Source organism: Dermacentor andersoni, chromosome 1 (assembly GCF_023375885.2).
Source record: "Dermacentor andersoni chromosome 1, qqDerAnde1_hic_scaffold, whole genome shotgun sequence".
In the NCBI taxonomy this organism is placed as follows: domain Eukaryota; kingdom Metazoa; phylum Arthropoda; class Arachnida; order Ixodida; family Ixodidae; genus Dermacentor; species Dermacentor andersoni.
Window position 1 is genome coordinate 51,882,469 of NC_092814.1, and position 27,379 is coordinate 51,909,847.

Genomic DNA, 27,379 nt, shown 5'->3' on the forward strand with positions numbered 1-27,379 from the left:
TAACGGTACATGTAATGTCTGTAACAAGTCTAGACGGTCTAGACCATTAGTGAAGCAAGCAATGTGTCAAGGGAAGGGAAAGGCGGTTCAAGGCAGCAAGAGATTATATTAGTTGGTGTGATGCGATCAGAAAATTTGTAGGCATACGGTAGAATTAGCTGATGCAACACGTGGGTAATTGGAGATTACTTGAGGGGCTATCCTGTACTTGACTTCATTCTGCTGCATTATTTGATAATGAATCACTTCAAGGAACTTTTCATGTTTCGAAAAAACAAAGGTGCTTTTCACAAACTACAGAGATGGCAGCACCATGCATACTAGTAAAAAAAGGTAGCTGGCGCATACATGTTTGAACCTGTTTACTTTGTCTAAAATACAGCTGGGCTGATAGAATGTATCATTCACTTTTTCTCCTTTCTATTAATTTCTTATCCATCACCACTAGTAACAGGTGGATGGTTGAGGTAACCTAGGCAGAGCGCTGCTCAGACCACTGACAAAGCGCAGAAAATAAAATAAAAGATTGACTAGAATAGTTTCATTATCCTGACCCTGATTTCCAATCAGTGCGGAACTCGTTCCCGAAGTTAAAATCATTGACCTCACTTGTGGTAAATGCACGTCAACCAGCTTGTCATTTTGCCTTCTTTTATTGCTTTGTGACATGCTTCTCACTGTCATTCCAACTTCAGATGATTTAAAAGTAGTAGTGATGCAGAAATGTCCTTTTTTTTTTGCCTTCATTAGCTGTTTCCTTTGTAATTGCTGCATCAAGTGTCAGTTCTTTGAGAGCACAACATATACAGTAGAACCTGATCGATACGATCCCATTACGTGTGATTTCCTGGCACTAACGTTTGCAATCGAGAACACAAAAAATGACCCAGAACAGTTACACTTATTATTTATCGGTTCATACTTCATATTATCTGGGAAAACACAACCTTTCGGTACAACCCTCCGTAGGTTGCCAAACTGCGATTATATTAGACATTTTCAGACTGCTATATCCTGTGTAAACAAGTAAAGGTGCTCCCGTGTAAACAAGAAAGGCGCGAGGTGCGTGCAATCGAGAACAGTAGCCACCCGCTGCTGCAGCTTCCCTGCAATACTTGCTCACCCTTCTCCTGTGAAAATGCTAGTGCGCACTAAGTTTCTCACACCAGTACCAGCCAATCTCCTCCCAGGTCATTGCACACGCATTCACAGCTATCACCGCCAACCCTATTGCGATAAGCATCTTGACTTATCTGTTTCACAGTACGTGGGCCTCGGTGCCATTGGAAGTGTACTGCTTGCTTTTAATATGCGACATCCCAAGCGCGCAGCTGTTCAATGCTGCAGGCGGGCAAAGGGAGCGTCATGTATAGCTCTAGTGGCATTGTATTCCATTGTTGCGCACCAGCTCAATTACGTTTATATTTCCCGTTGCAGTCAAAAAACACTACCCAATAAGAAAAGGACATGTCTCTGGTAGCTTGGGCGCTGCTGGCTCGATCCAGATCCGTGTCAATTTGTACTGAGTGGGCACATTAGAACTTCCCACCAGAATGGCCTACTCGAAGAAGCTGATGACTCTGGCTGAATTTGAGGAGCACAAATGCTGAAGCCATAAAAATGAGAACATGCATCTCAGGTCGGCCCCTTGAGCCCCACCAGCTCGGAGTCTCTCATGCTGCAACAATTCGCGCAACGCTTCACATTACGTAGCTGCCAATCACAGTTTAGTCTGTCAATTTTTTTGAGTGACTTCCTATTGTATGTTTTCTTGGTTGGTATGGCCTCTTCCGCTTTCTTTTTTGCAAAACATATGAATGAGGCTCTACTGTAACTAGTGCATAATCTTTTCATGTAATTGCAATGTGCGACCAGTTAAAAACACACATCAAGTGCAAAATGGCTTCGGACTTGAAGTAGGAGGCTGGTTACACCATGGAAATTGAAGGTGGCTGTAACATGGTATGTAACACAACCCCTTCAAGCGTATGTCAGTCAGCCACAGTGTTTGAAGGCGACACTGTGATTGTGTCTCCAAAAGCTGGCTGCATACCACCCAATCAGTCTTCTTAGTCCTTTTTATTCTGTACTTCTCTGCTTTCAACATGGGCAAAACCAAATTTTTTTGCTGTTCCTTCTCTGGGACCACAGGAGATCCCTCTCCTTTTATTGTGTGCTCAAACACTTGGGCTCTCCGCAGCTCCATCAGGGTGGGAACATCAGTGGTGTTTGGTACCACATGACCACCAACTTCATGATGTAGCTGGCCTCCTGCTTCATGTGCCGAGCTGCTGTGCACATGGTGCAAGTTTTAAACAGGTCGTATTAACCCGTTCCTACTGAGGTCATGCTGGGCTCATGCAAAGTAAAAAAACCTTGATATAAAAGTTCGCCTTTATTGTTCATAGTTAGTTAGGCTTCACTGCATGTGCTTTTTCTCTTTTATTCTTTTCTTTTTTTCTTGTGTCGCACAAAATATGGTTTCACAAAAATATATAGTCGAGTCCACTTATAACAATGTTCAAGTGCCATAAAAATATCATTGTTATAACTGATAATTGTTATAAACGGGTTGCACGAAAAAAAGCATAATAACTGCAAAGAGGAGTCACAGACGGCAAGTGACATGCCAGCTCCGCCGAGGCATCGTTTTGGTGGTCCCGAAAGGGGCCTTGTAAAAAATACGAGAAGGTTGCCGGGGCTGCCTCTCAGCTTGAAAATCCCTTAGCGCCCCCCCCCCCCCCCCCAAAAAAAAAACAAAGTAAACATGAATAACTTAGAGCATTTAATGAGGGCAAAATAGCTTGCACTTCTCACATCTTTGCTGAAACAAACCCGTAATCGGCGAGTTTCGACTGTTTCGCGGCAATCTTACCGATGTCTTTCTGGAGGGCATTCAAATGTTGAACATGTCCGAGCGAAAGGTTTTTTGCAAAAATGAAGTCCCGCAGGAAATCGATCATTCTTGAGGCCTCCTGTAGAGACACAACTTGTACAGGTTCCGGTTCATCTTCGTCGTCGCTGCTGTCATCGTCTTCCGCGCCGGTGACTGCTGCAACGATCGCCTTGTCAGTCAATTCTTCGTTTGTCGCGACTGCATCATCGGCGTGCAAGAATTCTTGAAGCCCCTTCGCGTCGCCGTCATCACCACGCACCGTAGACCAAAGTTCTGTAATGGCTCCGTCGGCAGTAGCTTTGCGATACTCCGCATCACTGGTATCCCCGGCAAAGTCCGCTTTTCGGAAGCAATTCATGACGATGGAGGAGCTGACTTCTGCCCATGCCCCAAAAATGAATTGGACAGCCATCAGAAGCGAAATCTTAAAGTCTGGAGCGGGTCGGCATTCACGCACAGCAATGTCCAGGTTAAGAGCAAGCCTGCTCAACACACGTCGGCGATATAATGCCTTGAAGCATGCAATCACGCCTGCGTCCATGGGCTGCAAGCCTGCAGTTGTGTTCGGCGGCAGGAAAAAAATTTTCACATGCGACAGCTTCTGGGCAGTCTGGTGTGCAGTACAGTTATCAAGGACCAACGCCACCTTCCTGCCTTCGTGTTGCATCCGCTGATCGAACCCGCTCAGCCACTCGCGGAAAAGTTCACGCGTCATCCACGCTTTCTTATTATGACGGTAATGAACTGGAATCCTCGCAGCACCACGGAAACAGCGGGGATTCATAGATTTTCCAATTACGAAGGCGGGACACTTGTCGCTGTTGTCCATATTCGCGCAAAGGAAAATGGTCACCCGTAATTTGCTCTGCTTGCCGCCCTTACAGGGATCACCTTTGAGTGCATGTGTCTTCGATGGAAGCATTTGGAAGAATAGCCCGGTCTCGTCACCATTGTACAAGTCCCGGTCCGCATATGCTTCGCGGATGTACGGCAGTGTTTCATCTAACCACTTCAGTCTAGCGTCGACATCGAGCGACCCTGCCTCGCCCACGACTGCCTTGTAGATGATTCCGTGCCTCTCCTTGAACCGCTGAATCCAGCCACCACCAGGCTGGAAATCGGTATTTTGAAGGAGATACGCAAAGTGCTTCGCCTTCTCTGCCAAAATCGGGCCACTAGTTGGCAAGTTCATAGCACGTGCTCTAAGGAACCACTGATACAGTGCCTCCTCCACGTCTTTGTAGGCACCATGCCAAATCCTTTTCCGGCCGTCCTCCATAGCATGGCCAGCACTAGCATGGCATTCGTTTTCAGTCATCTTGAGCGCATTGCGGATAATGGTTGAAATTGTCGGCTGTGACAGGCCGTACTTGCGTACTAAGTTGCACACTTTTTCACCACCTCTGTGCTCTCTCAAAATGTTTCGCTTCGTTTCCAAAGATATTGCCGCTCGCTTTCTCTTCTGCGGCAGTTGATCCAGTTGAGCCACGCTGGCCGCGCTTCCTGACGGAGAATCCTCCATCGTTGAACTCTGGGGGGGATCCGATGGGCTTGCAGAACCAGTAGGACCAAGGCCGGTGATGGCAGATGACGAAAACCTCGCTGGCAACAGACATGCTTTGACACTGTACGAGTTTTCAACGAGCGGCACACCCTCAGAATGGACTGCTCCCCGCGCACCGATACAAAAGCAACAGAACAAATGCCTTCCTTCCCTCTCCTACTCTGCCCAGAGGAAAGCGTCCGTCTTTTCTCCTGCTTCTCCTGCTCACCCCATTCTCCTCGCATGCGTCGTCACGTGAGCTTTTCGCCGCCCCTGTGCGGGCGGCTCCGCATACACGCGCGCGCTTTTGGTGGAGTAGTTTGGCCGGCGTGGTCGCTGCGTTTGCGCGTTTTTTTTTCTGTGAGGGTTGGCTCCAAATGACTACATTTAATTGTTATAACCGTCAATCTAGTTTGATAGCATTGTTATAAGCGGTTTATTTTACCATAGAACACATTGCAAAGGTGACGGTGCCGCGGCTGTCCATTGCTATATCCGATATATTGTTAAAAGCGGTATTGTTATAAGTGGGTTTGACTGTATGTACCAACGAAAATGCCCAATTTGACAGACCGTTACTCCTGTGCCATGGACAGCATCTTCTCCTTCCACTTCTGCCTTGCTGGTTGTCTTCTCCCCGAATACTCTCATGCGCACTAGTGCATGCTTCTCTTCTCACTGCACGTGGAATGGCATCGATGCGCTGTGGCCGCTCTTTGTGTCAGATTGTCATCGTAGTCCATTTGCTGACATTCACACACACTGACAGAAGTCTCAACTCTGCGCACATAATCCCTTTAGTGTTTCTTTATGTATCCTGATGGTATCGCACTTCCACTTATGTCACATTCCATGACTTTCCCCATTGTGGTTTTTATATTTTAGGTAACAGGTTTCTGCAACACTCTGTGCTGGCTTCATGGTGGTGTCAGAACGAGCTGACCTTGTAGTCAGATTTTTTCTTGCACCTGCATATTACAAAAGCCATAACATTATGAGAGACATGAAAATATGTAAAAAGAAATGCTATTTAGTGAAGGCCGGCAAACTAGCTAAGCAAGGAGAAGGTATGCAAGATAATATGGTCTGTCATCATCCTTTTCTCTACCACAAGGTTCTTTGCTCCTCTTGACTCTAACAATGCCATAGGAAATTAGTCATTGCTGACGCATGATTTCTTATGAATTATGGATGCTTGTGCTTGTCAGTACCAGAATACTTTTCTGAGAGGCATAGTGCAAGGATACATGGACAAAGAGTAATGAATTGGCACACGAGTCCTAATTACTAAAAAAAGCTCTTTTTCAATCACTTGTATTTATTGCTATGTGAAGTATGCAAATCACTTCATCAAGAAAGCAAAATTTTTTATTGGGACAGTGGACAGGAGGGGCTCACACAATGAGAACCATCGTACAATATTGTGTCTGTTTCTATTTTTCTGACTGTCAGCCTATCACAGTTTCAGTTCCTAGAGGTGTACTGTGGCATTGTTTTGTCCAGTGTACTTTGTTAGCAAAAGCAGTGATAAGTGACACACAAGGAAGCTGTAGAATGGGAGTCCAATGAAATTACATAGGAGCAGGTAGTAGCAGTAGCCTTGAATATGCACCTTCCAGCATACCATGCTTCTCGAAAGAAAAGATACTGTCAGGACTGGTATTGTCTTGTCGCTTTCAGGGATACTTGCATTGTTGTGCAGTGTAACATCCAGCACAATGGCGCACTCGAATGACAACTGTCCTGTTAGTGGCTGAGGCAGTCAGAGCTCATCTAGAGGGGCCGCCACTAAAGAGCCACACTGAAGCAGTTCAGAGTAATGAAGTATTTTTTGCAAAGCTCTGGTTTCACTTATTTGTCAGAAAAAGTTTTGTTACTTGTGGTGAAAATGAAGGCCAATGTTTCCTTTTTTGACCTTTATGGCCAAACCACAGCACTGGTACATTAGTATAATGTCACCAGTTTCCAAGTGCTTTTACATGTTTACGTAATTTCTGTGCAGTGAAAGTTACCTAAACTCTTTTGGTTGTGATTACTTCTTCTGGAATCATGTGCAATCATCCTGAATTATCAATAAACTATGAACTACTCCTGAGTACACTCTAAAAAATAAAATCGTGTCATAGTGAGCTACTGCGGAAACTTCAAGGTCGCATCGCCATCCTTACGTCTTGCCGTGCATCGTAGGACTAACATTTTCAGTGTCCTAAAAGTGTAAACGTTAGTGTACCATGCATTGGGTGCATGGGAGTTAAAATTAATGCAGATAACACACTATGGCATACCTCATAATTAGATTGTGGTTTTTGGCACCTGTAACCCCTGAATATAATTTGAACAATTTTTTATTTACTAATCCAGCTTCACTTGGTATTTCTATTTATACCTTTTAGTAATAACCAGCCCCGATGACCCCCTCATTCCTTAAAACGACCTTCAGCCTATTTTGGGTTGGTGTAATACTTGCTTAATGACTCTTAATTCATCTAAATACAAAGTAATGTCCTTCACTCGTAAGCACTCAACCTCTAACTTCCAATGTCAGGTAAATAATAAGCCAATTTCTCCAGCTACTTCATACAAATACTTAGGCATTAATCTCGCACCAAGCCTTTTGTGGACCAATCACGTTACTACTATATGTGCTAATGCTTCAAAATCACGGGGGTACTGATGCCGAAACCTATGTAATTCGCCCTCCAACATCTGCAAGCTAGCTTATCACATGTTTGTTCGCCCCAGCTTGAATTTGCCTCTCCAATCTGGTCACTCCATCATAACAACCTAATCAGCTTATTAGAATCAGTTCAAAATAGGGCCACTAGGTTTATCTCGCGTAACTACACCTACAATTCAAGCATCTCGCAAATAAAACTTGATATTTCACTTCAGCCCCTAAGTACTTGACATGATTTTGGGCTCATATCATTATTTCACAAGTACTTTCATGCGGCTAGGAAATCTTGTGGCTTCAAGTCGCACCTTGCACATCTCGCAGATTATATAATCGCCTCAGCTTTACGCGCATCTGCGGGAACACTCATGCATTTAATTGGTCGGCGCTTCCTCGTGCCGTTCGGTTATGGAATGCTCTTCCTGGTTTCATCGTCTCCGAAACAAATCCCGATAAATTTCGCCAGCTCATCAGTTCATATTCCACTGCCTAACTTCAATAAAATGCATGATGCATTTTCTTTTGTTTTCCAGTTATGTGCTCTCTTGTTTATGAGCTCATTATTTTGCTCATTATTCTTGTATATTTTAGTATTTGTATTAGAGTGGCTATATTTTTTTACGTTGTTTATCGAAATAACTGTATCATTTGTCTTTTCTCTAATATGTACACTACCGGTCCTATTGTTTTGTGCAATGCCTTAATGCTTGTATAAGATGTGTATACATTTTTCTACTGTCTATTAATAATGTATGTATATTATGTTTTTATATTTCAAATATATATGCTCTTTTAGTCCTTCTGTGACGCCCCCACTTACCCAATGCCTCATATGAGGCCTGTAAGGACATATTAAATAAATAAAGAAATAATGAAGCAGTGTCAAAAGATGTGTCAAAGATGCATAATTCCATTCCAAGGTGTTGCAGACTCGATTGAAAGAAAGTCAAGATGGTAGGACGATTCTTTCCGCATTTTATACTGAGTCCTCTTCATTAGCGTATTTTAAAATTTTTATTTGTTGCACAATCAGTCATATCAGTACTGTTTTCTCCCCTTAAAGAACATTGAATCACCAGCTTAAACCACATGCACAAGGATTGGCTGCAGGCATTACAAAGGAGGAAAGAATTATTCCTGACAGTACACATGGTAGTGCCTTTATAAACTAGTTATGTGTAGCAGTACTCTGCAGTTTGAAGTGAACTGGAGTCATATTGGGTAAACAAAGGGTTCAGTTGACCTGCAGTTAAATGTCTGTTTTGTTTTCCTTCTTGCCACTGCTGGACATAAGTGGCAAAAACAAATTGGTTACACAAATGTGTTCACTGTGACTGAAGGGTATCAGTGTCTCTTTAGTGATATTTGTTAAAGCGATGAGCCAAAAATGCTGTTTGTGCAAATTCTAGCCATCTTGACCGTAGACTGTCTTGGTGGCAGTAGCTGTGAAGACTTATACCTGTATTCAGAAATGCATCTTCACTAGAAGCTCGTGCTTGACTTGATCTAAATGGTGCCTGTCGTGAATGTGCCAAGGAAAACGCAATGAGCATCTTTGGCATGTTTACGCCAGGCGGCATTTATATAAAGTCACAAGTCAAGCTTGTGCTTCAAGTTAAGATGCATTTATGAATACAGGGGTTAGTCTTAGTGGATTATGTGGGAACATTAAGTAACCAACTGCATCAGCAATTCTTTATTCCAAAGCCATCTTTGGCATATGCTCAGTACTGAGCTCATAAAACTTATGCAGACTAAAGGAAACTGCAGGTGCTCTGCTCTGACAATATGAAAATAGGGCACTGAATTAATGCTGCTTGTGGCTTAACATTTGCAGAGCGAATGCTTCTTATAGCTTGTGCATCAGAGATGCAAACTTTTGTGGACCACCAAATACACAGTTGCACACTAATACTCTGTCGTGGTGGCTGCGTTTCAGTGGGTTGAAATGCAAAAGACACTCATGTACTTAGATTTAAGTGCACATTAAAGAACCACAGGGGTCAAAATTAAACCACTGCAGCATGCCTCATAATCAAATCATGGTTCTGGCATGTAAAACTTCAGAGTTTAGTTATTAGTCTTAGCAGTAATAAACTGAGTTCACCACACTCAGCGTATCTGTGCATGCCCTTCTGATACCATAACATTGACTCGTGCTGTTTTCCCGCTGTACTTGAGGGGAATGCCGAGGAGAATGCTGTGGTGGATTTGGACAGCAGATTACTAGGGAGTATTGGGAGGTGCATCTTTTAATCCTTGCTTTTATTTCACTTTCCGCTTGGCTTCCATGCCTCACCTTAACGGTTAAGCCACTTTGTCATGATAAAAAAAGACAAAAATAAAGGACTAAGTGCGTCAAACAATAGTTTTTTATTCAGATCACTGATGACTACCACTGCCTGCAACCTTTGCGAGCCACCTATTTAAACAGTCGCTATCTTACATGATCTTTCTGTGTTCGAAGCCATAGCCATGGGGCACATTGTGTACATTTAAAGAGTACTAACAGAACATTTTTGTGTTGTTTTTATTGCTTTATTGGATAGCTGTTGACCCAGTAAATGGTATGGAGCCTCAATTCCCCGAGACCTAAGCATTTAATTAATCGTATTGCCTTTTAATGCGACCATCTCAACATGCGTGCCAAGTGCTGCATGGCTTTGTATGTGAAAAAGGAGACTCATCATGTCATTAAAACCTGTTGTGGCAGTCTCGTGATACCAAATACCATAGATGCGTATACACACACACACTAAGGCCGTGCTGCCGAAAATGGAATTCAGCTTGATGGGACAAGAGAGGACAGTATTCCCTCATGTTTGCAAGAGAAGCGAACGAATGGAAGGACCACTTAGGCAGCTTTCAGTGACATGGTCATTGTATGTCCTTCAGCCATCGCACAGGGCTGACTGGCAGGTTTAAGTTATCTGTGATACCACGTGGCTGCCACCTCCGCTTGCGGCAGTGTGATGAATCTTCTTTTTTCACATCCGAAACTGCTCTTCACTTGGTACGTGTTTTGAACATGTCATATAAAAGGTGCTGTAATTATTTGTGGTGCTCTCGAGGAATTGAGGCTTCCAGGGTGTCTACCAACCGGGAAAACCGGGAATTCTCAGGGATTTTGAGTAGTCTGGAAAAAGTCAGGGAAAACTCAGGGAATTTGGGCCTCTATCAGGGAAAATTAGCGGCAATATTATTGAGAGGGTCGAAAGTCGCGGTAATGCTGGCTCGAGTAGCAGACAGGAATCATAATGAATCTTCTTTGACGCCCTGTCGTCGGCAGGAGGAGTTGCCAGTGTACAGTCAACGAGCGACTTTCCGGATTCCCGATAATTTCGACGGCTTCGCGGCACCGCCACGTACCCCATAGAGCCAACGTATCAGAACGTGTGAAATTTCCGACGCAAGAACTCTTTGCCGTCTGATTTTCTGGACGTTTTGCCGTGACCGCAGGTCCGAAACGGTAATAATCAAAGGCACCACCGCTGCCGTTTTGATTACTTCACCACCTCGAACCGGCTCTCTCGCATGCAGATGCGCTGGCACCCGTTGCCACCACTGCGGCAACGCTATAGGCCTAGCTGCTTGGACGTTCGCTATGAAGCTTCTTGCCGTTGGGTGCCGAGTTTTTTTATTGAAAAAATTAGCTGCTGTCAGCAATGGCACGGACTCCACCTTAGTGGCCCTCGCGATTGGCTTAGAAACTTAGAAAACACGGTGCGCTGCATAATGCCGGTTCCTGAAAGTCAGCTTCGCCTCTGTACAGAAATGTCACTTGGTAAAGCTTACGGAAAAGTATTGCAGTGAAGCATAACAAGCGTGGGAAGGGGCTATTGCCACGGAACACAGTATGTATTCCTTAATTATACACCCGGGCACCCGGTATTTCCTGTCAGAGTACGAGCACCGGTATGCCTAATATGTGTACCGGCAGGCCTTCAGAGCGTTTTCGAACGTGCCTGTGGCGGTTTGAGCCCCTAAGGGCAGTAAATGACACGCATTTATTTTGTTCCAACTGGCCGATTTTTCGGACGTTTTCGCGGCCCCTAGGGAGTTCGAAAAATCGGTCGTGGACTGTGCAATTGATCAAGATGCTTCAAATGGTCCTTGGGGCGAACGAGTGGCGGAAGGCACACAAGAACAGAAGTGACCTACGCATTGAGGAATAAACGAGAAAAGAAGCTTGCTGCCGCCGTTTTGAAGGAGCTTGAGCTCAAAACATAAAGTTTTGGCTTATGCCGAGATGCAGGTGTCCCTCATCCAAACCAAAATAAACTCTTTAAAGCAGTGAAACACAACACTCGGGCGTCGTGCGTGGGCTGAGAGTATGTTAGGACTGTTGAGGTTGACTTACGAGCTGTTGAGAGAGAATCTCAATTGTGACAGAGTTCGGGCCTCATCCCACTGAGGTTGCTATCAGTTGATAGAAATAGCTCATATTAGAATATATTTGCTTCTATATGCATCTCCTTTTTATTCGTATTTGATAATGTCCGACCCCATTTGCAATTTTTTTCGAAGACACTTTATTTGCTGTGCATTTTACTAACCCCTGCCTTCTATTCTGTTTTTGAATAACATAAGCACTGCTCCTTAGTATTCAAATTGGATTAAGTCGCTTTTTAATTTTTTTCATGTGCTTACTAGAGACTAACAGCATCAGGCGGTATGGTTTCAGTCCGTCTTGACATAACACATAGTTCTGCATCACTCAGGGAAATTTGCAATGGCACTCAGGGAAAACCTGGAAAACTCAGGGAATTTGGAAATATCAACTTGGTAGACACCCTGGGCTTCATATCGTAATTATTGAGTCGAGGGCTATCTTTAAAAAAGAAAGACAAAAAAAAAGGCAGGCGATGGCGCCCATGCGCCTCGTTCAAACAATCAAATATCACACGCGTGTAGCAATATTTTTAAACCCATGACACGCAGGGACTCTAAATGATGTTGACCTGAAAGGGTTATATTGGAAGGTTATTCATGCACATAGGCACATCACAATGGTGTATTTACCCCTCTGGTTAATGGTCCTATGTGGAAGAGGAGGCCACAGGATCTCTTGTACCTGCAGACAAGGAGTAGTTTGGTATGTAACTGTAACTCTGTAGAATGTTGCTATTTTATGTATTACGATTGTGGGCGACATTATGTGTGTGCGGCAAGGATGCAACCAAATCCAGCACTGGCGGCATACTTTCTCAGAAGAAACTGCATGCTGAGCATCACTCGCCATAGCAGCTCTGTGGCTATGGCGTTCTGCTGCTGAACACGAAGTTGCAGATTCAATACCGGGCTGCTGTGCTGCATTTAGGTGGGGATGAAATCCAAAATTCTTGTGTAGTTAGATTTAGGTGGATGTTTAAGAATTGTAAGTGGTAAAATTTAATCCGGAATTTCTGGACATTGTGCTGCACAATTTAAGGGGATACTAAAGAGAAATACAAAATCAGTTTAGACTGAGAGTATTCTTTCAAAACTACATTTTTTTTAATTTCAGGGAAGAAACTGGAGTAGAAAATCAAGGACAAACTTGAGTTTTTGAAAAGTTTTGCACCAATACCCCAGGTGGTATAGTGTGACATTACAGATTTCAAAGCATTTTTTTTTTTGTTGATTGGACATTGTAGCCCATTAAAGTTGTTGAAACAAAGTTCATTTTTTGGCTAGTTTAGAATACAGTGTAGTCTACCTTTACCAATAAATATAAACTAAGCTCAAGCAGTCGCCACCGAAACCCATTATGTTGTGCCAGGCTGGTGTGGGAAATTCAAGGCAGTGGCATCACCCAAAATTTCACCCAAGAACGCCAGATGGTCGAAATTTCCAGAGTCCTCCACTACGGCGTGCCTCATAATCAGAAAGTGGTTTTGGCATGTAAAACCCCATAATTTAATTTTAACATGTTGTGTTTGTTTGAGTAGAGGTTGCAGCAGGTCTTTTGCAAAGGCCATTAGTGTGTTTTTGGGGGGTGTGCTTGCAAAGTGGTGCATTAAACTTGCTACGTTTACACTGCTCCTGGTTTCCTGCTACCGGCTAAAATCAAACCACAGTGACAAGTGCTTGCATTATACTTACTACATTGCCATGTACAGAAAAATAAATGACCCATCCATCTATCTGACAAGACGAGGGGTCACGGGAAGGTAGAGGCTTGAGTTTAAGAGTCGGTAAACAAAGGAAGCATTTGAAGGAGACTCAGCACAGCCATACTACAGTGGTTTGACTATTTAGTAAGAGATCCGTCACAAAATAAAAGTAACTTATTTGAAAGAATGAGCAGTTTACTCATGTTCCACAGTTACTGTATCTTTTAAAATCATGATAGGGGTTCTCTTCACATTTGTAAATCAGCAAATATCTTTCGGACCTATGTTCCCTGCTTGAGTAATGTTCTGCTTTTGATGTGTCACACTACACATTGCAACCAGCCATTCTGATCTCGTACAACTGAAAATATGAACTTATGTGTGGTCCTGGAAGGCCTCTTGAAAGCCTGCGCTTTTGTTGTCTGAGTGTAAGCTTTTCGTTTGCTGCTTTGGTAGCCAGCAGATAAGTGAGAGGTTTTGTTGAATTTACATCACTTTTTGTAGGTTGTGTTATCGTTAGCACAACTCGCCATTAATTCTCTTTGCTTGAATTGTGAAGGAAGAGCATTTAAAAATTCTTGTGAGCCCCTTTGCCTTATCTTTAGCCACATAATAAAATGATCTGATTTTTTTTAAAGAGGAACCTTTGAGGGAATATTTTGGGCACATTGTGTATTGGCAGTACCCGTCACTGAGCCCAAGTGATATGTAGTGAAGGTTGTAAGAGGGAAAATATATTTCTGTGATGGCGATGTGTTGCTTATAGTGTTGAAGTACTTTCCCAAGTACTCTTAGCACAATGCTTAGTATGCCAAGCCCTGTGGTACCCTGCCCCAAGTGTGGGGTACCACAGTGCTTCTCGATGTCTTATAGTGGTGAAAATCCTATAAGCAGTATGGAATTCTCTGCAGATGTAAACGGAAAAGGCATTCTTGTGTATTGTTCACATGGCCCTTATGTGGTGTCAAAAGATTGCAGCTGTCTTGTTTTGGCAGAGGGGAACGAAGTATCGCGAGCCTTATGAACAAACAAAACAAGTGAATAGGTGCATACGCAAGTAAATAATTGGATTGGTGAGTGCTTCCCCTTTGTATGCATCTATTTGCATGTAGCTTGAAATGTAGAAGTGCAACACAACTTTGGTGCTGGAAGCACTGTAGTAGTCCACTGACCAGTAATAAGCTGTATGACAGGCTAGTGGAAAATCTGCTTTCTGCATGAAAACCGCGTTAAGAAAATGTTTGCTCATGTCTGTGCATGGTGGTGCATGCAGCCTAAATGGACCTACTGATGGAAACCAAAGTTTACTGGTCGTGGGTTCCTCGACAAGGCTCAGTTTTTACACTGTTTAGCCATGCAGCCTCTCCTAATGCATCAGGTCATGGCTGTGCACGTGTTTGGAAGCTCTAACTCTTAATGTCAGTCTGCATCACGGTAATTCTGATCTTTTTCCTCATCGTTCCCAACAGATCTCAAGCAAAGTAGAAAACTGCTTTCCTATAGATATGTTTCTTTCTGCTATGTATGGCACTTTCTGCTTTGTATATCTTATGTTTCATGCACATTTAGCATGTACAAAGACTATTGGTTATAGAAGTTCAGAGTACCCATAATCTACTCCGAAGAAATAGGCAACATTGTCAACTGTGATGTCTCTATATATCTTTTTTGATGGCATTCAGTGACTTAACTCAAGTGTGATGAATTTACAACATACTGCAGTATGTCCTATATAATGCTGGCTAACAACAGAATTTTTTTGTAGTCAAGCAATACCCCTTATTCTTCTGTAAATGGCTGTTTAATCAAGGCTTTCGCACAGCTCAACATTCCCTCCCTGTGTCTTGCAACAATGGTTGTCACCTTGGCAATGATTTGTAGATGCTATGAAATGTCAGAGCTTAATGGCAAAGTTTGTCCTTTATAATTTAAATATGATGCTTGCACCTTAAAAACTTCCTGGTCCACAGGTTAAGAACAGCACATTGTGAATTCTTGATGCCTGGCAATAAAAGGTTAATGGATGTGTAAAGCCATACTGGTTGCATTCTTGATGGTGGTCTGGTGATGGGGCATTTGGTAGGCTTAAGTTTGCATATGCGTGGAAGCACTGCTGTAGTTATGTTCTAGTGTCTGCATCCAAGCACTGGCAGTTGGAGGCACAAAAGAGGCTAAGTGTAGAAGCAGGCTGCATGTCGTGTTATAGTTTTTAATTCCTTATAGCCTCTTCAGCACTGCTTTTTGTGTACCTTGGATACAACATTATTTTCTGGCATAGTACTGTAAGTGGGTGGCTCAGGGCCTTCAGAATGACAGCAGTTCATCCTCTACAAGCAGCTAAAAAGAATCAGTACAGTTCACAGGGGTATGAGGTCTTGTACAATAGATATTTCACCTGCTGCGGTGCCTCGGGGGCTATAGCATCCTGCAGATGCGCACACGGTTGTAGGCTTTGTTCGTGGCTGCATTCCAGTGGGGGCAGAATTAAAAAAATGGCCATATACCATGCTTTGGTTGCACATTAACCCTTGCACTGCCACCCATGAAAGAACTCTGGCACGCACCCTCACACAGCCCCTTCCACTCCTGAGTATAGACCGTTCTGTTGAGGGCGTCGCCATTTTGTAATCGCAGCGCCGCCTATTGTGCGGCGCCATGATGGTATGTGGGATCGTGCCGAAGGGTGCACGGTGAACATGCTGTTGACAACGAGTGGCAAGCTTTCTCACTTTCCCGACAGTTGTCAACAAGTTGTTTGGATTGGAAAACTTCTTACCGTGTTGTCACTAAGCTTTCAGCTTCGATATAACCGCAATATCGAACAGTGACGGGCCTAGAGGCGCTGCAGTTCTCCCCACAATATTAATAGGAGGCGAGTCAAGTCTGAACATTGTCGATATGTAACATGTAATAATTGCAAGTATAGCCTTGAACTCTATTAAGGTGTCACTCAGGCAACAACAATCAGAGGTGTCTCCATGTGTCATGCGGTGTGCCGCCACCAGCATACATTCCAATCCAGGTAACTGCGAAGCTCTGAGAAAACATGTTTTGCTAGCTTTTGTGGTTCTAAAATTCTCGCAGTACAATATTCTAAACATTGTTTATCTGGCATCTGGGCATCAAGCTTTACAAAATAAAGAACTGTAAAATAACTCGATCGAAAGGGCTGTTAGGTCTCGAACGGTGCCTGTGCGTGGAAGGGCACATCACCTACTCGGGAGAGCTGAAAAAGGAATAACTATTCTTTGCAACAGCAACCTTATTTTCTGCAGTAATACGGCGCGCAATGAGCGGCGTCAACAGCTTGCCGGCGAGATTCGGAAGCACGGGAGGGCCCATGTGAACTAGGGCCGGCCGGCACATGGTAGACAAGGCTTTGGTTACAGAATTGAAAAGAGCGCACTTTCATTCCTTAGTCGGCATGCACTCTTTTTCATAATACGTCCTCGATGAACTTGCGACAGAATGTGGTTTCCAAGCATGATAATCTTTGTACACGTTTGAACAGAATTAGTTTAATGTGCGTGCATGAAGAAATAGTTAGACTCATCCATTTGCAATAGTTTGCCGACTCGAATACACACTTTTCTTTGATATCCCAGTTTGATCATGGGTGCCCAGATCAGAGTTCGTCGCCGAGCGTTCACTGGGAACAAAACCTTCCGAACATGCACGCGATGGCAAAGTCCTTTCTGTTCATGCTGGCAATACAAAGCGGACACTTCTCTGCTATCATAGCGACGGTATCCACAATGTCGCCGCGGCTGAAGATGCACTTCACACTTGCTTCCTAAAGTTATATTTACAGCCGAATACAGCAGAGTGGTAGCCAGTCAATCTTGAACCATCTGACATCGCAGAAATGCCAGACAGAACACGTTAGAACTGCACTAATTCACAATTAAACCGCTACCTTCCCAAGCTGTCGCTGGGAGAAAGCGGAATCCGCACATAGCAGTGCGAGGAGGAGAGCGGCGCGGCACGCTTGTTCGAGGCTAGGTTCCTCCTCGCAGATAAAACGGTCTATACATACTCGTTTTGTGTTTTCAGTGAACCGCTGTAGATTCTGAAGGAACTCTTGCGTACCTGTTGTGCAATCTATGGAGAGGTCATCTAAGCACACGAAACTTGTGGATTAAGTTGCTGACAGCAGGTGGAGCAAACGTCTTAATGCTGTCTTGGCAGGGCAGCCATGGAGAGCCAGTGTGGTGGGTGCATCCACACATTCACAGAGGAAGGGATTTATGAGCTGTTTGGTTAATTCTAAATCGAAAGAAAGCGGTTTGAAACTGGCTTCTGTATAGCATGAAATATCCACAGAAACAACACGCACCCATCATAGTGGCTCTGCATTGGGCTGCTAAGCCTGAGTGTGTGGTATTGAATCCCAGCCATGGCGACTGTATTTTGTTGGAGGTGGAATGCGAAGACACCTGTGTACTGTGCATTGGGTGCACGTTAAAGAATCCCAGGTTGTCCAAATTAATCCGGAGTCCCCCACTGCGGCGTGCCTCATAATATCGTCGTTTTGGTACATAAAACCCTAGAATTTAATTTTTAAAAACAACATGCAAAAAAAAAAGGCAAGGGCTGAAGATCAGTAAGGCAGCCGTGGTCAGCCAGCGTGTGGTAGATCAAGTTTGTCCAGATTATGAGAGACGGGAGCTTACCAACTGTTAGTGGATTTTCAAACAGTAGAAAGTGACAACGAAGAACCAGCTTCTGCATAGCATGAAATATCCGTTGAACCAACACGTAAAAAGAAGAAACCTGACAGGGGCTGAGGTACAGTTGGAAGAACAAACATAGCAGTCAAAGGATTAAAGAACCCTGGACAGTTGAAAATAATGCGGAACCCCTCGCTGCAGCTTCCCTTATAGCCTGTGTATTGCTTTGGGACGTTAAACCCCATATGTGTATATGTATATTTCAACTGTTCAGCTGTTGCTTTGAGAAAAAAAATTTCCCTAAATGTAGAAACTTTCAGGTGCCCACTGACATTGGCATGCCAAGGCGAAACTACAAATCTATTCAAAGGAAGAGTTTTGTTTAAAATAGCGATAAACTATTGTATGAAAAAGTTGGCTTCACTGCGAAGGCTGCCTACCATTAGTGTTAGAACATTGTTCAAGAAAGGCCCTGTAAAAATGCCACGAACAAAACTGTGTCCTTGACGAGCGTGGGTGTTTGACCTTGTTGGTGTAACATACTTTGGATTGTTTAAGTGCATAGACAACTAGAATAGCGCTTGTGTGCAATTTCTTGTCCTTGTTTTTTATGGACTTGAACAATCCGTGTCCTTGGTTTGGTGCAGAGCTGTGCACACTCATATGTGAGACATGCTAAAAGGCTTGAATTTGTGTGGTGTATTTCAAAACAAGGTATGGCACAGACACCACCTAACATTCATGGTACCATGTTTGGGTTTCCTTTCTTCTGTTTCTCTTGTGTTTTTCTTATATTTTTGAACACACAAAGCAGCATATTGTGGGCTTCTGGCATTTAGACTGCAGGGATGTACCATAGTACGCTATAAGCAACAAGTCATGCTGTTAGATTGTTTGAATCGTTTAGAAAACACAAGAAACATCGCTGACTGATGACAACTCTATTTTTATTGTTGCTGGAATTACAAATAATTCAAGCCACAGTTCTATTTTATATAAGTGCCATCTGTAATATAAAATAATTCAGGTAGAACCAACATTGGGTTAATATCTTTGAAAGCTAAAGCTTTGGAAGCATCTTTCAACATATGTTATGTAGTAATGCACATGCGCAGACACACACACTTAGTTACATATTTACATATGCACATGTTTATTGTTTTTCACAATAGTTGTTTAATAATTATGCCTATTTGATGCTATACGAAGACTGTTTTGAGTTGGTTTAATGATTTTTTGTGCGAGAATCATGGTGGCACATGCCTATTCTTTGATTAGCCAAGAATGGGCAGACACTAACTGGCACAAACTGAGTGGCTAAAGCAAAGAAAATACTAAATTTATTCAATGAAAATAGTGATGCCTATTTTCTTTTGCTAAACTGCGGTATTTTCGTCATATTAGCATCTGAGTATTTCTTAGTAAAAATACTTTACTATTTGGCTAAACGAAAGAACATGCTAAAGTAAGTGAAAGATTCCATTGAGTATAATTCACTGTTCTATTAACAGATCAATGTGCTTTAGGAATGCCTGTCAACTGACATTATATGTTCAGTTTTTATGTCGGAAGCTTTTTCGTTTTTGTTTTTTTGTTATGCAAAACAGAGATGGGCATATCTGGTCAGCGTACAAGGGTTATATAAGCCTGTTCATTAATACTTTTAATCGGTGCCTAGTAGTACCGAGTGACACCCAGTGTATGAAGTTTGCTGTAAACAGCCTGAAACTGACAAATTGCAAAGTAGGGGGAATAGCCAAGGAAAGCTATCCCTTTAAAAACCCAACTAGATATTGATGCATGGACATGCTAGGGTGGTCCTTGGTGTGAAAAATTGATGCATTTTAGTGTGGACAAAGTCAGCTCATTTATGGAAGGTAAATAGTCAATATTTCGTTTTTCCACGCATTTAGGTAGAAGGAATTTAAGGCTTCTGAGGATTTCAGAGATAGTGCTTACATAGGATGGTCAAATTGTTTTGCGTACTTTTCCTACTTCCTCGAAAGATTTAGTTTTCTGCTTTGCGATAAGTTCTTTGGTGATGTTACGCCTGTATCATGCTTGTCTTGTGGCCCTTTCATAACACTGCATAATGTTTTTGCCTTAAGCAAAAAATTTGTGTGGTTCAAAGGTTTGCTCTGCCATTCAGTCTCTTGCAGTGATAGATGATACAAAATATGTTTTGCTCTTGTGCAGGACAAGTACAAGCGCTCGCTGGCAGAGAACGAGAACTTGCGTGTGCGTATGCAGAAACAGATTGAAGAAGCCCGTGTGTTTGGCATTCAGAAGTTCTGCAAGGACCTGCTAGACGTTGCCGATGTGCTGAGTAGTGCCCTTTCAAGTGTTCCCAAGGAAGCCGTGACCCCTGACAATCCGCATTTGCAAAACCTTTACACTGGCCTTGAAATGACTCAGGCACAACTGCAGGCAGTGTTTCGGCGCCACGGACTTACACAACTCAATCCTATCGGAATGAAATTTGATCCCAATGAGCATCAGGCCGTATTTGTGCACCATGATGAAAGCAAAGAGCCCGGTACAGTAGGTGTAGTGTCTAAAATTGGCTACAAGCTCAAAGATCGCACCATTCGTCCAGCCATGGTTGGTGTGGTTGAGCGAACCTGATGGAACTGGACTTGCAAATTTAGTCCAGCAGTGACATGTAGCTTGGGTTGCAGTCTTCTTGGCCATTTAGCTCAGGTTGGGAAAGGAGCAGATGTGTTCTAATGCAGCTGAAACATGAAACAACTGCAGTGAGTATGACAGGCAGGCTGTGGTTTTTGGACTTGACTTTGATCATTCCAAGTGTGGGGGCAAAGTATTTGATAAACAAGCTAAAGAAACTGTAAGTTAGCATTTTCAAGGGCTTGCTATATTTGTGGGCTTTTCTTAAAGGCCTTGTAGACAAGAGCCAGCCTGTACTCAGCAGACAAACAGTCAGGTGCATGAATGATAACTTGTGTAGGTCATTTATAAATTGTTGCTAATAGTGCTGCTTTTTTTGCAGTTATAGGCCACGCAGTGCTAGGCAAAAAGAAGTGGCTGGCCAATTTAGTATGATGCTGAGAAGCTTGCAACTCCACTAGTACTCAGGTGCGTGTGTAATAGCGTGCCTGTTTTAGAAATCGGGGTGCAGCCTGCAGATTTTTCACTGACTGTGACTATGAAGTGCGGCTGAAATAAATTTAACTTTGTTACTAGCTTCTCTGTTGCAAGTTTATATATTTTGTTTACAGCATTATGCATCATTTTTGGCTCGCCAAACAGTGCACGCTGCACTTATTTATAAAATCCAAAGAGATGCCTTTAGAAGACTGTTTTTGATGGTGTGCTGCATATGTCCTGCACTTATTGGGATGTATGTAATTGGTATGGTCCAAAAGATGCTGGCCCTGTTTTATACCTTATTTAAACATGTGCTGCTCTTACAGCACAACTATTTTGTTTTGTTAAGATTTAATCTTCATCATCTTAGTTAAGTACACTGCAAGGCGAAGGCCTCTCCCAGTGATCTCCAATGACCCCTGTCTAGTGTCAGCTACTCCCATCTTCTGCCTGCAAATTTCCTAATTTTATCAAACCACCTGTTTCTCTGCTATCCCCAACTAGGCCTCCCTTCATGTGACACCCACTCTATAACTCGAATAGACCCCCAATTATTTGGCCTACACATTACATGTCCTGCGCAATTCCATTTCTTCCTCTTAATGTCAGCTAGAACATTGCCTAGCCTCGTTTTCGGAGTTCTTACACCTCCTTGAAACCTTTCAAAACCATTGAATTGGGAAGAAGAGATCCAAGGGCCCTTAAAAATCCTTAAAAATAATCCTCTTTGAATTCCTTGAAAGCTGGGATTTTGGGGTGGGGGGGGCTGACTTTTGAATATTGAAAGTAGCAAACTCCGCACACAGGTTTTGCTGGGGACACTGTCTATTGGGAAATGATCCTAGATATTTTGTAGAGTGTTGCTAAGTGATTGCAATGTGGCATGTCTACAGCAACAAATGATAGGCTTATTTAATCTAAATTGCCATTGTGAACCTAGACGAAGACAGATCAGCTGTACCGCCATTTTGTTTTACTAGTTGGTTCACCCTGCATCCATCATGGCTCCGTTTTTGAACCCTAGGCTCTAGAAATGCCTGGTGGTAAGTAAGTTTTAGCCCTTTGGTTTTAACATGACTGTCTTAGGCTGAAGCCGGACACTACTAACCATCATGCGAGAAGGTGATTGACTTCATTACAATGGGAAAGTCAACTTTTAAAATATGCCACATGAAGCGTTTGAAGCGTGTGTACAATTCAGCAGCTGCTTAGCTGCAATAAATTGCATTAAGAAGCAGGAAGTTTTGCTATCTTTCAGTGTGTGTGTACGAATAAGGTTTGTTTCCCCCCTCCTTGAATTTTGTCCTTGAGCATCCTTGATATCCTTTCATTACACTTGAATTTTTTTAGTTGAATGTTCTGCACGAACCCTGCATTTGCTCTCTTGCTTGGTTATGTGTTGTGTTCCAGTATCTTAAGATTGATTGTAAGATTCGTAACAGCGCAACACAAGACATGCACAAAAGGAAGGTAAAAACGACAACACGGCGCTGTGTCGTCGTGTGGCGCTCTGTTGTCGTTTTTACTTTCCTTTTGTTTGTGTCTTGTGTTGCGCTGTTATGAACTTTACAATGAATCCTAACCAACTGGCCCAACTTGCCATCTTGATGTCTTAAAGGGCCCCTGAAACGGTTCGGAGAAATTTTGTAGACACGTAGGGTACAGCTTAAGTAGAACATTCGCACCACAATTTAAGTGAAGCGTTAAGTATTAATGGAGCTACAAGCGATTACAAGTTACCCTCCTCCCTAGCCGTGCTTTTCCTCCTCAACTCGTTCGCAGAGTGATCAGGGCTACGCTCCGCCTTCACTGCTATCGAAGCAGCGTGCGTTGCGAGCATTCTGTCGTAGCGCTGAACGTGTCTCGTATACCGGTAATCACACACTAGCAGAAAGTTTCGACGGAACGGTGAAGCTATCAGAGCTATCGAAGCAGCGTGCGTTGCGAGCATTCTGTCGTAGCGCTGAACGTGTCTCGTATACCGGTAATCACACACTAGCAGAAAGTTTCGACGGAACGGTGAAGGCATAAACTCAAGCTGAGGAAGGAACTTTAGCGTAGATGTACGTGAGCTGCCTGATCGGTTGCCACGGTCCAGCCACCCGTTGGCGCAGAGCTTAACCAGCCAAAGAAAGAGCTAATATTGCTCTAACCAAGTGTAAGACATTTCAAACATTTACAAAAACAATGTGTTAGCGATTACACTCCTGCGCAAAATTGACAGCAGCAAAGAAGAATACATTTTGTTACTGCTACTGTGTCTGGTTGAACTCTATGCCACCAAGTGGCTGCACCATGCAGAACATTCACATTTGTGCTTCTGTTCATCCCCTCAAACGACACCCAAGGGGACACGACCAGGCCCTGTCCCCTTGCGCTTGCGTTTACCCTAATACCGGACTCGTGACACGCTATTGCACTAGTAATCTTCCGGCGTAAAGTGACGGCCGAAATCACGCAAATCCTGGCGTCTATCGGATAGCGGCTGTCCAATGCGCTGCAGCCAGTCGGCTCATCTACTGGCTTGCAGAAGGACACGATGTCGCAGCTTGACATATTGCCAGTCGCTACGTTTGCAGTCCACAATGCAACAAAGTCGAATCATAGCGCTCGAGAAAAGACAGACCAACACTGACTGCGGAACTCTCGTCAAAGACGGAGCACATTGTAACACAAGCAGACGACACTTGCTGTGTGCCAAAAGTGCTTAAGTGTACTGAAAAATTGTTCTTGTGCATTCTCTTTATGTTACTTTCTTTTTGTAAAAACAAATTAATTAACATTCCGACTATTACAAACATTATTTGTTTACCATAAAGTTGGGAAAATTATCGATCACGCGCCTGGTCAGCCAATCGGATAGCTCGCCCCACTGACGTCATATGGGCGATTTCTATCATATGGGTAGGGGCGGCTTAAAATTCCGCCGAGCAGTGTGCTGCGTTCGGCAGCGATGTGCATTTTTAAAACCTTATAATAAATTGCACACTTTACGCGGAGCATTTAGATGTGTCAATTAATGATCAGAAGGACACAACTCAGTGCGTTTGTAGAAAATCGTCAAAATCGTTGCAGGGTCCCTTTAAGATTGAGCCTATCACTTTCTTTTCCATTGCTTGTTGCACTGTCCTTTACTTCTTCTAGAGCTTCCTTGTTAACCTCCAAGTTTCTGCCCCATATGTTAGTACTGGTAGAATGCAATGATTGTACACCTTTCTATTCAAGGATAGTGGTAAGCTACCAGTTATGACTTGGTAATGCCTGCCATATGTGCTCTAACCGATTTTTATTCTGTAAATTTCTTTCTCGTGGTCAGGGTTCCCTGTGACTAATTGACCTAGGTAAACATAGTCGTGCATAGATTCTAGAGCTTCACTGCCACTAACAAATTCTCATTCTTTTGCCAGGCTAATGAGCATTGCCTTAGTCTTTAGCATATTAATCTTAAAAGGAAGCTTTAGCTTGGGCCCAACTTCGACGCTGCCTATTCAAATACATATAAAACGCAGAAACACCTTTCTGAGATAACCCCTGGACCGCTTTTAATGAAATTTGTTGCATTTGAGAGAGAAAGTTAAATTCTAGTGGCTACTGGCAGTGAAATTTCACTTTATGGCTTGAATTTTTAACAGAATTTTTAAAAATTCGGAAGTTCAAAAAAAGATAGAAGCACAAGGTTTACAAATTAATAGCTCTGCATCAAAAACGGATATCACGGTTGTGCAAATGGCATCCATTAGATAATTCAAAGCGGACAAATTCAATATGTCAATTTATATCTTCTGTGAATTTTTTAGGTTGTCTACAAGGGTTCTGCAAAAGCTGTATTTTCATATGAATACTTTTTAGATTCATGTGTAACATATCAATTTTGTCTGATTTAGATGTACGATTAGGTGCAATTCACAAAATTGTGATATCATTTTTCATTGCTGAGTTACAGAGTTGTAAACTTAATAGTTTGTATTTCGGAAAATGTTCGTTTTTTGCCAATTTTTAATAAAAATTGACAACCAAAACCAATAAATTGAAACCAACCGTCACTAGATTTGATCTTTTTCTTTTAAATGCAACAGACTTCGTCAATTGTCAGTGGTTGCCAAGAGAAACGAATTCTCTTTTTACATTTAGACGGGAGCACCCTAGCAAAAACTTCCTTTTTAGGCCTGCTCTTGTACTTTGTTGGCTATGGTCCTCAGTCATTTGTTGCAAGTTATCTCCATCATTGCTGAACAGGACAATGTCATCTGCAAACCACAGGTTGCTGAGATACTCCTCAGTGTTCTTTACTCTTAATCCTTCCCATTCTAACAATTTGAATACTTCTAAAGCTGCAGTTAATAGCATTGTAGAGGTTGTCTCTCTTTGCCTGACCTCTTGTTTTAGTGGAATTGTTCTGCTTCTTCTGGGAAGAATTAAGGTAGCTATGCAACCCCTGCTAGATGTTTGCCAAGATATTCATGTATACTGTCTGTACTCCTTGACTATGCAATGCGTCCATGAGTGCTGGCATCCCTGCTGAGCTAAATGCCTTTTCATGTTCTTTGAAAGCCATATAAAGAGGTTGGTTTTACTCTGCAGATTTTTCAGCTACCTGATTGATGTCATGGGTGTGATCCATAGTCGAATACCCCTTCCTGAAGCTGCTCTCTAGGTTGACTCAAATCGGGCGTTACGCTGATTCTATTGGAAATTACCTTGGTGCATATTTTGTACAATGACGAAAGGAAGCTAATGGGCCTAAAATTCAATTTAGCATCTCCTTTCTTATGTACATTGTTGGCATTCTTACAAATCTGTTAAACGTGAAGCCTTGAGGCATTGCGATTAAAAGGTTTCAAGCTTTTTGAGTATAATATCCATTCCATCTTTGGCCAGTTCGACTGTTCCATCTTCTCCTGCCACTTTTCCCCAAGAGATGTCTTCTAACTTCATTGCTAGCTTTATGTGAAACTTTTGTTTTCTGTTTGTCACTATGTCCAATTGTGGTTATATGGCTCCTCTGGGTACTGAGCAGTTCCGTACACAATCCTTCTGCTGCCTTTACTATGTCATCGAAACTGCCGACGACATTTCACAGTGTACACCATGTTCTTTCTAATACCAAGTTTTCTCACTGATTTCATGCTGCCCCCATCTTTTTTACTGCTTCCTCAATCTTTCCGATTGAGGAAGCACCTCCAATATTGCTTATTTTCTTATTGTTATCAGCTTTGACAGTTCAGCCAATTTTGTCTTATCTCAGCAGTTAGACTCCTTCATGCTATGCCATTTCTTTACTAGGTTGTTTGTTACTTGGGAGAGCTTGCCTATTTGTTGCCTTGGTGACTTACCTCTAACTTGAATTGTCACCTCTGAAATTAAATTATTTAAGTGTAAGTTTATTATCTGTTACCTTCATTCTCATGTTCTAAAGCCTCATATTTATTTGCAAGCATTAGCCTAAATTCATCTACTTTTACTCTGACTGCTTCTGGGTTGGCCTGTTTCTTCTCGACTTGCTCTTTTTCTCTTCAAATTGAGATCAATACTTGACCCTTTAGAGTTATTCCTTTTAAAATATTTTGTTTGAGGGGCTTAACCAGTTGCTCTGAGAAAATGCATTGTTCTTGTTTATCACCTTAAGGGACTGTGTACCGCTCAGAACATAACTTTGGATTGTGGTGGGAATGAGAAGATTGTGTTTCACATTGACGGAAGCAAGCATGCTTGTGTCCCTTGAATGAGGAATTACATGTTTTGACACTGAAAGTTGTGCAAAAATGGCATGTGGCGTCGCTTGCCGGTGAAACATTATCAACAAATCAGTCTACCGTCATCTAACCAAAAACGCACGAAGGGAAAGTTGGTTTGTTAAAAGACATTGACGTCTTGCCTGAAATTGTATTTTATATGCTGCTAACTTTTCTTTGTGTCAGAGGTTAATTTTTCTTATGTCCAGTTGGCGCATGTTGAAAAGTGGCGGTGCCTTTGTGCCTATAAAATGATGCATTGTGGGGTCCCCAAGTATTCCCTCTTGACATGGTGATGCGCAACAGTGCTAGTAATGTTGCGGGAGTGGTGCGAGTTTCGCAGTTTCTTCCAGGATGTTGGAAATACTTTGTTTTACTGCTGGCATCGCCACTACACCAGTATAGGCATTCGTTACACACAAGAAAGGCTCGAATTGACTACACAGACTGTGCTTGAAGGAAACACATGAGATTACAGGTGATCAGGAAAAAAACCAAAAAGCTAATGGCTTATGCAACTGATTATATGCTAAGGATGGCTTTTGGGATCATATTAATAAAGGTAACTCACCTTTACTGGCATGGCATTGCCATTGTGTCCAGTAATTGGTAAGGGACTTACGCAGATAGAAAAATTGTTTTAAAAATTTTCTACTCGCTTTCC

The 27,379-nt window shown here is 42.7% G+C and overlaps 2 protein-coding genes across 2 annotated transcripts in view; one reads left to right on the top strand and one right to left on the bottom strand.

The window, feature by feature from the left end:
* The window catches only part of Roe1 (grpE protein homolog, mitochondrial Roe1), a 33,886-nt gene extending 12,806 nt beyond the window's left edge, over positions 1–21,080 (top strand). The window contains exon 3 of the mRNA XM_050193502.3: positions 20,075–21,080. Coding sequence (XP_050049459.1) covers positions 20,075–20,503 — 429 coding nt within the window. The 3' untranslated portion in view covers positions 20,504–21,080. The remainder of the gene's footprint in view (positions 1–20,074) is intronic.
* LOC140219077 (tigger transposable element-derived protein 6-like) overlaps positions 1,280–27,379 on the bottom strand; it is a 45,848-nt gene continuing 19,748 nt past the window's right edge. Inside the window, exons 2-3 of the mRNA XM_072288970.1 lie at positions 12,136–12,187; positions 1,280–5,407 (exon numbers count right to left, since the gene is read on the bottom strand). Coding sequence (XP_072145071.1) covers positions 2,814–4,418 — 1,605 coding nt within the window. The 5' untranslated portion in view covers positions 4,419–5,407; positions 12,136–12,187 and the 3' untranslated portion in view covers positions 1,280–2,813. The remainder of the gene's footprint in view (positions 5,408–12,135; positions 12,188–27,379) is intronic.